The sequence below is a fragment of the Oncorhynchus nerka genome, linkage group LG3 (assembly GCF_034236695.1).
Source record: "Oncorhynchus nerka isolate Pitt River linkage group LG3, Oner_Uvic_2.0, whole genome shotgun sequence".
Lineage (NCBI taxonomy): Eukaryota > Metazoa > Chordata > Actinopteri > Salmoniformes > Salmonidae > Oncorhynchus > Oncorhynchus nerka.
In genome coordinates this window covers 44,732,489-44,747,505 of record NC_088398.1, presented here as the reverse complement: position 1 = coordinate 44,747,505, position 15,017 = coordinate 44,732,489, and the positions used below count along the sequence as shown (strand labels likewise).

General features: G+C 44.6%; 1 protein-coding gene across 1 annotated transcript in view; it reads right to left on the bottom strand.

Moving 5' to 3' along the window:
• The window catches only part of LOC115108633 (sodium channel protein type 2 subunit alpha-like), a 55,552-nt gene that overhangs the window by 12,000 nt on the left and 28,535 nt on the right, over positions 1-15,017 (bottom strand). The window contains exons 15-21 of the mRNA XM_029633204.2: positions 14,822-14,995; positions 14,334-14,690; positions 13,633-14,130; positions 9,427-9,559; positions 9,071-9,225; positions 8,599-8,772; positions 5,437-5,559 (exon numbers count right to left, since the gene is read on the bottom strand). Of these exons, the coding sequence (XP_029489064.1) occupies positions 5,437-5,559; positions 8,599-8,772; positions 9,071-9,225; positions 9,427-9,559; positions 13,633-14,130; positions 14,334-14,690; positions 14,822-14,995 (1,614 nt within the window). The remainder of the gene's footprint in view (positions 1-5,436; positions 5,560-8,598; positions 8,773-9,070; positions 9,226-9,426; positions 9,560-13,632; positions 14,131-14,333; positions 14,691-14,821; positions 14,996-15,017) is intronic.

The following is a 15,017-nucleotide window of genomic DNA, read 5'->3' as shown; positions in this document are numbered from 1 at the left end:
CCTGTGTTTCCTGTCTCTCTGTACCAGTTTGTCTTGTATGTTTCCAAGTCAACCAGCAGTTTTCCTGTTCTCCTGCTTTTTGCATTTCTCCTTTTTCTAGTCCTCCCGGTTTTGACCCTTGCCTGTTTCTGGACTCTGTACCCACCTGCCTGACCATTCTGCCTGCCTTGACCACGAGCCTGTCTGCCACTCTGTACCTCCTGGACTCTGATCTGGTTTTGATCTTTTTGCCTGTCCTCGACCAATCTCTTGCCTACCCCTTTGGATTAATAAACATTGTAAGACTCCAACCATCTGACTCCTGTATCTGCATTTGGGTCTTACCTTTCCCCTCGATAACAAGTTTAGATACAATGGCGCCCTGGAGGAGATAGCTGCTGTTTTACGGTCTCCTAACCAATTGTGCTAATGTGTGTGTTTTTTCTGTGTTTTTTGTAACTTATTTTGTACATAATGTTTCTGCCACTGTCTCTTATGACCGAAAAGAGCATCTAGATATCAGGACAGCGATTACTCACCACCTCTGGAAAACACATTTTCTTTAACAAGTCGGACACAAAGAATTTCCTTCAGACACCAGACTAGGCCCTCATCCCCGTCATTCGCAGGAAAAAGAGACAGAGATATCAGGGACGTAGGTCGGGCTGCCTTGTAAGGATCCGACAGCGAGTGGGTAATCTGCCTTCACTATCAGTCCTATTAGCCAACGTACAATCATTGGATAACAAGATAGACGAACTACGAACACGTATATCCTACCAACGGGACATTAAAAACTGTTTGACCGAGTCGTGGCTGAACGACGACGTGAATAACATACAGCTGGTGGGTTTTACGCTGTATCAGCAAGATAGAACAGCTGCCTCAGGTAAGACAAGGTGTGGCATTCTGTGTATATTTGTAAACAACAGCTGGTGCACCAAATCTAATAGTAAGGAAGTATTGAGGTTTAACTCACCTAAAGTAGAGTATCTCATACTAAGCTGTAGACCACACTATTTAGCAAGGGAGTTTTAATCTATATTCTTCGTAGCTGTCTATTTACCACCACAGACCGATACTTGCACTAAGACCCCAATCAATGAGCTGTATACGGCCATAAGCAATCAGGAAAACGCTCATCCAGAGGCAGCGCTCCTAGTGGCCGGGGACATTAATGCAGGGAAACTTAAATCCATTTTACCAGCATGTTAAATGTGCAACCAGAGGGAAAAAACTCTAGACCACCTCTACTCCTCCTGATTCCTGCTTACAAGCTAAAACTAAAATAGGAAGCACCAGTGACTCAGTCAATAAAGAAGTGGTCAGATGACGCAGATGCTAAGCTACAGGACTGTTTTGCTAGCACAGACTGGAATATGTTCCGGGCTTCTTCCGATGGCATTGAGGAGTACACCACATCAGTCACTGGCTTCATCAATAAGTGCATCGATGACGTTGTCCCCACAGTAACTGTATGTGCATACCCCAACCAGAAGCCATGGATTACAGGCAACATCCGTACAGAGCAAAAGAGTAGAGCTGCTGCTTTGAAAGAGTGGGACTCTAACCCAGAAACTTATAAGAAATCCTGCTATAACCTTCGACGAACCATCAAACAGGTAAAGAATCAATACAGGACAAAGATTGAATCGTACTACACCGGCTCCGACGCTCGTCGGATGTGGAAGGGCTTTCAAACTATTACAGACTACAAAGGTAAGCACAGCCGACGAGCTGCCCAGTGACACGAGCCTACCAGACAAGCAAAATGACTTCTATACTCGCTTCAAGGCAAGCAACACTGAAGCATGCATGAGAGCATCAGCTGTTCCGGACGACTGTGTGAGTAAGACCTTTAAACAGGTCAACATTTACAAGACCAAAGAGCCAGACGGGTTAACAGGAGGTGTAGTCCGAGCATGTGCAGACCAACTGGCAAATGTCTTCACTGACATTTTCAACCTGTCCCTGACTGAGTCTGTAATAACAACATGTTTCAAGCAGACCCTGTGCCCAGAATTTGCATACTGCCCCAACAGATCCACAGATGACGCAATTTCTATTGCACTCCACACTGCCCTTTCCCACCTGGACAAAAGGAACACCTATGTGAGAATGCTATTCATTGACTACAGCTCAGCGTTCAACACCATAGTGCCCTCAAAGCTCATCACTAAGCTAGGGACCCTGGGACTAAACACCTCCCTCTGCAACTGCATCCTGGACTTCCTGAAGAGCCACCCCCAGGTGGTAAGGGTAGATAACAACACATCCGCTATGCTGATCCTCAACACGGGGGCCCCTCAGGGGTGCGTGGTCAGTCCCCTCCTGTACTCCCTGTTCACTCATGACTGCATGGCCAGGCACGACTCAACACCATCATCAAATTTGCCGATGACACAACAGTGGTAGGCGTGATCACCGACAATGATGAAACAGCCTATAGGGAGGAGGTCAGAGACCTGGCCGTGTGATGCCAGGATAACAACCTCTCCCTCACCGTGATCAAGACATAGGAGATGATTGTGGACTACAGGAAAAGGAGGACCGAGCACACCTGGGCTGTAGTGGCTGTAGTGGAGCAGGTTGAGAGCTTCAAGTTCCTTGGTGTCCACATCGCCAACAAACTATCATGGTCCAAACACACCAAGACAGTCGCGAAGAGAGCACGACAAAGCCTATTCCCCCTCAGGAGGCTGAAAAGATTTGACATGGGTCCTCAGATCCTGAAAATGTTCTACAGCTGCACCATCGAGAGCATCCTGACTGGTTGCATCACTGCCTGGTATGGCAACTGCTCGGCCTCTGACCGCAAGGCACTACAGAGAGTAGATTGTATGGCCCAGTACATCACTGGGGCCAAGCTTCCTGCTTTTCAGGACCTCTATACCAGGCGGTGTCAGAGGAAGGCCCTAAAAATTGTGAAAGACGCCAGCCACCCTAGTCATAGACTGTTCTCTCTGCTTCTGCACGGAAAGTGGTACCAGAGTGCCAAGTCTAGGTCCAAAAGGCTTCTCAACAGCTTCTACCCCCAAAGCCATAAGACTCCTGAACAGCTAATCAAATGGCTACCCAGACTATTTCAATTGTCGTCGTCCCCCCTCTTTTACGCTGCTGCTACTCTCTGTTTATTATCTATGCATAGTCACTTTAACTCTACCTACATGTACATATTACCTCCAGCCACCCAAGTCATAGACTGTTCTCTCTGCTTCTGCATGGAAAGCGGTACCAGAGTGCCAAGTCTAGGTCCAAAAGGCTTCTCAACAGCTTCTACCCCCAAGCCATAAGACTCCTGAACAGCTAATCAAATGGCTAGCTAATCAAATGGCTACCCAGACTATTTCAATTGTCGTCGTCTCCCCTCTTTTACGCTGCTGCTACTCTCTGTTTATTACCTATGCAGTCACTTTAGCTCTACCTATATGTACATGGCCAGCTCTCCCGCTATCTCTCTCAGAATGACCTTCTTGATCCAAATCAGTCAGGTTTCAAGACTAGTCATTCAACTGAGACTGCTCTTCCCTGTATCACGGAGGCCCTCCGCACTGCTAAAGCTAACTCTCTCTCCTCTGCTCTCATCCTTCTAGACCTATCGGCTGCCTTCGATACTGTGAACCATCAGATCCTCCTCTCCACCCTCTCCGAGTTGGGCATCTCTGGCGCGGCCCACGCTTGGATTGCGTCCTACCTGACAGGTCGCTCCTACCAGGTGGCGTGGCGAGAATCTGTCTCCTCACCACGCGCTCTCACCACTGGCGTCCCCCAGGGCTCTGTTCTAGGCCCTCTCCTATTCTCGCTATACACCAAGTCACTTGGCTCTGTCATAACCTCACATGGTCTCTCCTATCATTGCTATGCAGACGACACACAATTAATCTTCTCCTTTCCCCCTTCTGATGACCAGGTGGCGAATCGCATCTCTGCATGTCTGGCAGACATATCAGTGTGGATGACGGATCACCACCTCAAGCTGAACCTCGGCAAGACGGAGCTGCTCTTCCTCCCGGGAAGGACTGCCCGTTCCATGATCTCGCCATCACGGTTGACAACTCCATTGTGTCCTCCTCCCAGAGCGCTAAGAACCTTGGCGTGATCCTGGACAACACCCTGTCGTTCTCAACTAACATCAAGGCGGTGGCCCGTTCTTGTAGGTTCATGCTCTACAACATCCGCAGAGTACGACCCTGCCTCACACAGGAAGCAGCGCAGGTCCTAATCCAGGCACTTGTCATCTCCCGTCTGGATTACTGCAACTCGCTGTTGGCTGGGCTCCCTGCCTGTGCCATTAAACCCCTACAACTCATCCAGAACGCCGCAGCCCGTCTGGTGTTCAACCTTCCCAAGTTCTCTCACGTCACCCCGCTCCTCCGCTCTCTCCACTGGCTTCCAGTTGAAGCTCGCATCCGCTACAAGACCATGGTGCTTGCCTACGGAGCTGTGAGGGGAACGGCACCTCAGTACCTCCAGGCTCTGATCAGGCCCTACACCCAAACAAGGGCACTGCGTTCATCCACCTCTGGCCTGCTCGCCTCCCTACCACTGAGGAAGTACAGTTCCCGCGCAGCCCAGTCAAAACTGTTCGCTGCTCTGGCCCCCCAATGGTGGAACAAACTCCCTCACGACGCCAGGACAGCGGAGTCAATCACCACCTTCCGGAGACACCTGAAACCCCACCTCTTTCAGGAATACCTAGGATAGGATAAAGTAATCCTTCTCACCCCCCTTAAAAGATTTAGATGCACTATTGTAAAGTGGCTGTTCCACTGGATGTCTTAAGGTGAACGCACCAATTTGTAAGTCGCTCTGGATAAGAGCGTCTGCTAAATGACTTAAATGTAAATGTACATATTACCTCGACTAACCGGTGCTCCCGCACATTGACACTGTACCGGTGTCCCCTGTATATAGCCTCGCTACTGTTATTTTACTGCTGCTCTTTAATTATTTATTTGTTTTTTTTATTTATGTATTTTTAACACAAATTTTTCTTAAAACTGCATTGTTGGTTAAGGTCTACAATGTAAGCATTTGTACCAGTTGAATTTAACGCATGTGACAAATAAAATTTGATTTGATTTGAGATACAGCAAAATATTCTGCCAACCCCTCCAAAAACATTTGATCAAGGTTGCCATTGCATTGCTATTTTGTTAGATACTGTCTTGGCCAAATTCCAATACTTATAATGTATATTGCAAAAAAAAAATGTAAATGTCACCATAAAAATGTCACCATTAAACCATGAATTATGGGCATTTTTTCAGGCGGAGTTATGCTGGTTCACACGTCCACAGTTTCACGACAGGTCTGATTTATAACAGGAAACTTGAATGTTTCTAAATCTCAATATTTTTGTGTGAGTGCAGTCTTTTCAGAAATGGCGCACGCAGATATTTAGTGTTAAATTTACGCAATGGTTATAAATGAGGCCCCAGGTCTGGTGACTCTTACCCTCATGCCCTCGAAGCGGGACAGCGCTCTCAGGGGCCTCAGCGCTCGCAGCGTCCTCAGGGACTTGATGGCACTCAGCTCAGCGTAGCCCAGGGCGTTGGCCACAAGGCTGACCAAAGAGACCTGTAAACAGAATGATGTCATCATGAGACACGTGACTAGCTGATTGACACTCAGCGGAGGCAGAGCCTCTGTCTCAACGATATAAACCAGGAAATGGGTCACTGTCTCGCCTTGACTACATTACAGGATCATTTCAACAATGAAACAACAATACAATGTCTTTGCAATTACAAGCTGATTTTGATATTGTATTGGACACTAAGAACTTGGCTAAAGCAGAAAAACCCTTTGGAGCACTCAAATAAACTGTCTATTTTTCTCAGTTCATAAAATATTTTGAAGTTGTCCTAAAGCCAGAGTCTACTTCGGTTGAGGTGAAAAAGACACTATAATCTTTTCCCATACAGTACCAGTCAAAAGTTTGGACACTCATTCAAGGGTTTCTTTATTTTTACTATTTTCTACATTGTAGAATAATAGTGAAGACATCAAAACTATGAAATAGCACATCTGGAATCCTGTAGTAACCAAAAAATTGTTAAACAAATCAAAATATATTTTATATTTGAGATTCTTCAAAGTAGCCCCCCTTTGCCTTGATGACAGCTTTGCACACTCTTGGCATTCTCTCAACCAGCTTCATGAGGTAGTCACCTGGAATGCATTTCAATTAACAGGTGTGCCCTGTTAAAAGTTTGTGGAATATTTTCCTTAATGCATTTGAGCCAATCAGTGGTGTTGTGACGAGTTAGTGGTGGTATACAGAAGATAGCCCTATTTGGTAAAAGTCCATATTATGGCAAGAACATCTCAAATAAGCAAAGAGAAATGACAGTCCATCATAACTTTGTCACGAACCGGCTCGTAGCTCTTAACAAAAAGGGAGACAACACAGAGATCGAGTAATAACAAAAATATATTTATTAACTAAAGTAAACTAAAAGCAATTAACAATGGTGTGTGCAGTAGTGTAAGTGAGTGGTTGCATGCATATATGGTGATAATGAGGGGTGTTGAGACGTGCCAAAACAAGCCACAACCAAAAATAACAGTGTGTCTGTGTGGAGAGAGTCTCCTAAATGTATGGCGGAAAGGTGTATTTATCCCCGGGATACACCCGGGCCCAGGTGTCCCATTTCGCTGACGACACTCCCGGCTCCACTCATTGACATCCTATTAAGGAAAACAAGAGCAAAGAGAATGAATTCGGCAAGAGAGTGGGAGGGTTGTCACAAGACATGAACGTCAGTCAATCCGGAAAATTTCAAGAACATTGAAAGTTCCTTCAAGTGCAATCGCAAAAACCATCAAGAGCTAGGATGAAACTGGCTCTCATGAGGACCGCCACAGGAAAGGAAGATCCAGCGTTACCTCTGCAGAGGATAAGTTCATTAGAGTTAACTGCACCTCAGATTGCAGTCCAAATAAATGCTTCACAGAGTTCAAGGAACAGACCAATCTCAACATCAGCTGTTCAGAGGAGACTACGTGAATCAGGCCTTCATGGTCGAATTGCTGCAAAGAAACGACTACTAAAGGACACCAATAATAAGAAGAGACTTCCTTGGGCCAAGAAACATGAGCAATGGACATTACACTGGTGGAAATCTGTCCTTTGGTCTCAGTCCAAATTTTAGATTTTTTGGTTCCATGTCTTTGTGTGACGCAGAGTAGGTGAACGGATGATCTCCGCATGTGTGGTTCCCAGCATTCGTTTGACAATTTTTGGGGGTACTACATGATTCCATATGTGTTATTTCATAGTTTTGATGTCTTCTACAAAGTAGAAAATTGTAAAAAAATAAAGAAAAACCCTTGAATGAGTAGGTGTGTCAGGACTTTTGACTGGTACTGTATATGTACAGTGCATTCGGAAAGTATTCAGACCCCTTGACCTTTTCCACATTTTGGTATGTTACAGCCTTATTCGAAAATGCATTAAATATTATTTTTCCTCATCAATCTACACACAGTACCCCATAATGACAAAGGAAAAACAGGTTTTTAGAAATGATTGGAAATGTATTAAGAATAAAAGGTGAACAGGTTTTCATAGAGGATCTCTCTGTACTTTGCTCCGTTCATCATTCCCTCGATCCTATTTGGTCTCCCAGTCCCTGCCGCTGAAAAACATTGCCACAGCATGATGCTGTCACCACCATGCTTCATAGTAGGGATGCTGCCAGGTTTACTTCAGATGTGACGTTGGCATTCAGGCCGAAGAGTTCAATCTTGGTTTCATTAGACCAGAGAATCTTGTTTCTCATCGTCTGAAAGTCTTTAGGTGCCTTTTTGGCAAACTCCAAGCGGGCTGTCATGTGCCTTTTACTGAAGAGTGGCTTCTGTCTGGCCACTCTACCATAAAAGCCTGATTGGTGGAGTGCCTCAAAGATGGTTGTCCTTCTGGAAGTTTCTCCCATCTCCAGAGAGGAACTCTGGAGCTATGTCAGAGTGACCATCGGGTTGTTGGTCACCAGCCTGACCAAGGCCTTTCTCCCCCGATTGCTCAGTTTGTCCGGGTGGCCAGCGCTAGGAAGAGTCTTCTTCTATTTAAGAATGATGGAGGCCACTGTGTTCTTGGGGACCTTTAATGCAAAATACATTTTTTGGTACACTTCCCGAGATCTGTGCCTCAACACAATCCTGTCTCAGAGCTCTATGGACAATTCCTTCAACCTCATGGCTTGGATTTTGCTCTGACATGTACTGTCAACTGTGAGACCTTATATGTGTGCCTTTCGAAATCATGTCCAATCAATTGAATTTCCCACAGGTGTAGTCCAATCCAGTTGTAGAAACATCTCAAGGATGATCAATGGAAACAGGACGCACCTGAGCTCAATTTCGAGGTTCTGAATACTTACGTAAATGAGGTATTTCTGTTTTATATCTTTTAATATATTTGCAAACATTTCTAATGTAGAGTAGGTGAGTAGATTGATGAGTATTTTTTTATATATTTTTTTACATCCATTTTAGAATAAGGCTATAACGTAACAAAATGTGGAAAAAGCCAACGGGTACTAATACTTTCCGAATGCACTGTATGTATCTTATTTTTTTGTGCAAGTGAAGAGGTAGTTTTAAAAAAATACCTACGTCAACAATAAGAAAGTCCAACCAGCACCAGGCGTTGGTGAAGTATTTGGCAAATCCATAGGCCACCCATTTCAGCAACATCTCCAGGATGAAGATGTAGGTGAAGATTTTGTCCGCAAACTCCAACACCGTCTTAATGGTCTTCCTCTGTTCGATGTAGATGTCCTCAAATGCCTTGGTGTAAACACAAGCCAATCCGATTATCACTTCCTATAACCCACACTAATCTCATACACCAGAGCAGCTGCTGCTGCCTCATCAGATCTGTTACCAGTTAATTCTGTGTCAAGGGATCACAGAATGGTCAATTACACAGTACTAAGCGCTTTGAAAAATAGAACAACCCTCACAGCATTTCTACTCCATTGTTTCTCATAAGGGTACTACTGTAAGTCAGACAATGGAAGAGAATCTGCCTGCCCTCTCTCTCGTAGCTTCAGATCCTTCCCCAAATCATTACTTCCCCACTCACCAGCGCTCCACTGCTGAGCAGGATCATGAAGATGATAAAGCTCTCAAACCAGTTGTGCTCCACTATCCTGAAGCAGGTCTTCCTCAACGTCCACCACATCTTCCACTTGCCCTCCTCAACGTTCACTTGGCAGCATTGGAATCTACGGACACAGCCTGAAAGCAGACAGCATAGCTAAACAGATTATACTTCTGTTATAAAGATCACCTCATTCCCAGAGAAATTCCCATGATGCATGTCTAACTATGTTCTGATCAGACCCATTCTGTTTCTGGGTTCCAGCTCGTTATGCCTGAAGCCATTCGCAAAAAAAAACAGTATCCACATCCTGAGACGTAGCCTATTGTATCTCTCACCATCAGTGAAGCATCCTTCAGCTTCCATGGACTCCTCAGGCTCCATGTCCACCGAGCCCTCTCTCTCTCCTGGGGGCCTGATGTCCACTGTACTGCCCTCTGATGAGCTCAGTGGACGGTCTTTACTTAGCTGCTGCAAGGGGAGCGAAGCCACAGCAACATTAGCATAGCACACCCGTGACAGGGCCTGGGACGCTAGCATTTGCCCGGGAGCCTCATTACAATGGATCACCCAGTGATGCAAGGGTGCTTGCCATATGTAAGCTCACAGGGCCTTTCTTTAGAGTTGTATCATTTCATGCAGAATCAATCAAAAGTACCTACAGACTTAGGAGATGAGACACGTATAGTTTGCAAAGTCCAATTGTAGGCTAAGAGATGCTGGTATATGAGCACTGTTAGAAAATAGATTTGTATCTCGATAAAGGCTGTAGGTAAAAATGATTTCACTTTAGTCATATGGCATGCGTTCTCTAAAAGTGCGTGTTTGAACCAAGCTTGTGATCTTAATGATAGAACATGTGGGCTCCGGTATTTTCATGTCCAGGACTTTTTGACCCAAACAAACCAGTTTTTCCCCTCCCTTTACATTTCCCTCATTGACATGAAAACACATATGTCCGGTTGCTAATCAGTAGACAAGCCTCATTCATTTTAAAAAGAGGGTCGCCTGCATTAGCTTAACAGCAGATATAACAGTGTTGTGCACTTTAACCAAGACAGGCACTAAGGAGTCTGCATTCCAGGCTAGTGTCAGATTAGGACTGCCTGATCACTCAAACCTTCCCTGGAGACAGGGCATTAAACACCCAGGACGAGATAAGTTGACAGAGTAGTGTGATCTTACTGGGGAAATAATGTAGTTATAGATCCTATATGGTTTTACAAAGGCCTTTGTGGTGTTTGGACCCATGTGGATCACACATGTCCGGGTGTCCTGACTCTGCATTCACTAAAAGATCCCATGGCACTTATCGGAAGTGTAGGGGTGTGAAACCCATTGTCCTGGCTCCCTCACGACGCCAGGACAGCGGAGTCAATCACCACCTTCCGGAGACACCTGAAACCCCACCTCTTTCAGGAATACCTAGGATAGGATAAAGTAATCCTTCTCACCCCCCCCCCCCTTAAAAGATTTAGATGCACTATTGTAAAGTGGCTGTTCCACTGGATGTCTTAAGGTGAACGCACCAATTTGTAAGTCGCTCTGGATAAGAGAGTCTGCTAAATGACTTAAATGTAAATGTTAAATGTAAATGTCCAATCTGGACCTCATACCATCATGGCCACCTAATCATCCCCAGCTTCCAATTGGCTCAATTATCCCCTCTCCTCTCCCCTGTAACTATTCTCCAGGTCATTGGTGTAAATGTATGTGGTCTCAGTCAACTTAACTGGTAAAATAAGGGTAAAAAAAATGCCTCCAATGTCGTTCTGCCCCTGAACAGGCAGTTAACCCACTGTTCCTAGGCCGTCATTGAAAATAAGAATTTGTTCTTAACTGACTTGCCTAGTTAAATAAAGGTAAAAAAATAAATAAATAAAAACATTTGACAATAAAAAATAGTCCTTAGAAAATGTCCTAAATACAGTGTAATAACTAGAGGAAGGCTGGTTTTCGAAGAGGTGTGCTGGATTACAAAATGTATCAACTTCACCATGCACCATCTAATACTCTTGACAATATTCAAACATGGGCCAATTGTATGAGGTATGTCAATACAGCTTATTCACCGTCTATCCTCAAGCACTTGGTGTCTTTCTACTGGGTGTGTCTTCCAGCAGCCTTGAACTGAGAGCAGCCTTAATGCCTTTCTGGAGAGTGCAACAGCACTGAGCTGTCATGGGACCCAGCTAATGCAGAATGGGGAATGATGTGCATGCTACGATGATATATGCGCTGAATACTCCATTTGACTAAGCTACCGGAATCATAGAGATGTTTGACCTTCAATTTAGGTGCTGTTGTAGGCACTATGATATCTTCTCATTACCACATACTGTACAGTATACTCTACTATCTGTTTTTAGTAGTAACTCAAGAAGTTGCACCTCTTTTGGACTTCAGCTTATTCAGCTACCTAAGTAAAATATAATTAGTCATTACCATATAAGTAGTATTTATACTCTATATTCTTACTTGCACATCATTAATAATGGTATGCCGACTAACAACAATATTCATTTTGGAAACTCAGCTGATTGAAATAATGATGGTCCTCTTAAAAACAAGCATTTGTAATCATCTGCTTTCATCATTCCATTATGGATCATATTCGTCAAATGAAAATGCCATAATACATGTTTGGGCTGTGAACCATTCCTCCAATGAATTTTGATCTTCAAAATCCATTACTCTACAGCATATCAGTCAGATTTGTAAAGCTCCGGGTTCTCTCTGGCTGCTGAGCAATCCAGCCCCCCAAAAACCAAACCAAAGGAACAAAACCAAATAATAACCATGGGCTGAACTATTGATGGAAACGGTGGTGTTGATCATTCATTAAAAAAATTATTTGCAAAGAAGCCTTATATCAAAAATGAAATAAAATATTATCAGGGCTGGCAGCATCAGAACGGCTGCTGAACGAATATAAATGAAGTAGGGAGGAAAGTATGATCAAGCAGAAACAAAACATAGATGAGCAATCCAATACAAAGGTTGTTCTTTTGTTGGTAAATGGAATAGGCAACCTCCATGGTTAGTGTTATGGACAATAAAGTGGTCTTACAAGTCTCCTCTCATTGAAAACCGTGAGAGCGTCTGTGAAACAGCTGCAATAACAAATGGGGTTAAGTGTGGTAAGTTACTGTGCCACATGCTACCTTGTCTGGGAGCAAAGCATGTTAGTCACATATTAACATCTCAGAAAATACACTTGGTGTAGAAGATACAGTCTCACCAAATTTACAAAAGTCATCATTGTTAAATGATAAAAATTATAAATAGTAATTACAGCACCATAACAACATGAACAGCAGAGTACAACAACATCAGCTAAATACCACCGTAACAGTGACATTTTATGATTGTCTGACTACAATGTTACCATAGATACTAATTCTCAGTAGGCCCTCAGTTTATACCATATTCAGAGAGAGAGACAGAGAGAGAGAGAGAGACAGAGAGAGAGAGAGAGAGAGAGAGAGACAGAGAGAGAGATGAATGGGCCTATCTACTACAACACAAGGCATTAAAGCTCCCTAAAGAGGAGGATGTAGCTGCAGAGCACTTAGACTTAAATGGCACATAATGTAATTTGAAGACTAGTATTTTCCTGTCTCTCTAGCTTCTCCTCATTAAAGGGTCATGGTATACAGGGACTCCAGAGGATCCATAATGTCACATGCGCATGCTTTGCTTGCCATGTAGCGTGGGTTAAGTGCACCAGCATGACCACTGCAATGGAAGATCCTACTTATCTTAAGCAACAGATGCGTCCGCAGTGGACCACACCACAGCCAATATCTGAATCGGTCTTCATCCATCGTTCCTATTCTATTTGCCTCTCGCTCTATTCTGTCAGCCCATACAATCAGAAGCCATAGATCGATGAGACATCGGGAGACGTACAGAAACGTAGTAATCACTAATGGCCCAAGCTTAACATGAGGTCTGCGAAATGACCCCCGACTTGCATATCTCTCATTGACGTCAATCCAGTACATGATCTAAAACTGTGATGAGGGAACTGGAGGGACCACATGTTATTGTTCCCTGGATGAAAACATAATGACAGTTTTTTCATCATTGCGCATCATTTTGGGGAACTCTCTGACATATGCGGCGGTTCTGCGTCCATAACTTGCAACTGATTGACACCGCCCAGTGAACAGCGAGTGAAAGGCCAGCAATTCCCGCTTCCTAAGCTCTAATGTGCCAAACACACAATATTACATGATAATATTTGAGCACCACCTGGCTCTGGCTGTCTCCATTTTCAGACACTGCATCACTTGGAAAAAGTGAAATCGTCTCTAATGAGTCATTCTAATGTAATTGTGTTAGACAATGTGGACAAACAAGAGCAAACAAGCAGATATTTGCATAATATCACTGTCTTTTTTCAGCTCATAAAGTCACTGTCTTTTTTTCTAATTGTAAACCTAGATCAACAGTTGATTCCAAACTAGGTACAAGAATCTCAGACTGTGTACTACTTCCACATAGAATCATGCCAGTCCAAACGAAGCGAACATGCTCACCTCTTTGCTTCCCTCTATGTCCGAGGAATCGCTGCTGAAGTCCTCAGTGTTGAGGTTTTCAAAGTCCGACTCCCCCACAGCGATGGGCACCGTGACGGTCAGACTGGGGTTGTGGATGAACTGCATGTAGTCAGTGTTGTCGTTGACTATGTACTTCCCTGCTGCATTGCTACCCACTCCCATGCCTACCCCACCGGTGGTGCCATTGTCATCCTTCACGTATTCAGGGTCTTTCATAATCTCCACAGTGGTGTGGTTGGAGTTGTAGTTGGTTCTGTGGAGGTCATCCAGGGGCTTGTCCTCATTCAGGCTCCCCTTCTTTTTCCTCAGACAGATGCTGTGGAAGGAGTGGCACACCAAGGCCTTGACAAAGGCGATGCCCTGGTGGATGCGGCCTATGGCCACCGTCAGATTGTTCATCTCGCTGTCATCATCCGTGGCCGCCAGGTTATCAGCACTGAACGAGCTCAGCAGCAGGGCCAGGAACAGATTCAGGACCTGCCACACACACACACACACACACACACACACACACACACACACACACACACACACACACACACACACACACACACACACACACACACACACACACACACGCACACACACACACACACATAATGTTTCAAAGTTACTGTAATTGATAAAAACGTACAATGGATTAACAGTAGTACAGATACAGTAGAGAGCTGTAAACCTACCACCAGGTTCCCGATGACCATGACCATCATGAAGACGATGAGACACATGCTCTGGCCAGCCACCTCCATACAGTCCCACATGGTCTCGATCCACTCCCCACACAGCACCCGGAACACAATCAGGAAGGAGTGGAAGAAGTCATGCATGTGCCAGCGGGGCAGTGTGCAGTCTGTAGAGATCTTACACACACAGTCTCTGTAGTTCTTCCCAAACAGCTGCATGCCCACCACCGCGAAGATGAAGACGATGATGGCCAGGACCAGGGTGAGGTTACCCAGAGCCCCCACTGAGTTACCAATGATCTTGATCAGCATGTTCAGTGTGGGCCAAGACTTGGCCAGTTTGAACACTCTCAGCTGCATACAAAGATAAGAATAGGATTAATATTCATTGCTATTCCAATACGTTGACATTTTACTTTTTACCAGTGATTATTGACTGAAACTGCAGCATATTGGATGCTGTGCTGTAGTGTCGTTGCTCTTACCAATCGGAATGATCTGAGGACAGACATTCCAGACACGTTGGCCAAGCCAATCTCCATCAAGCTCAAACTGACAATGATACCATCAAATATATTCCAGCCTTCCTTAAAATAACAGTACGGATCCAAAGCAATAATCTTGAAACACATCTCAGCTGTGAAGATACCTGTGAACACCTGAGTAAAACAACACACAAAA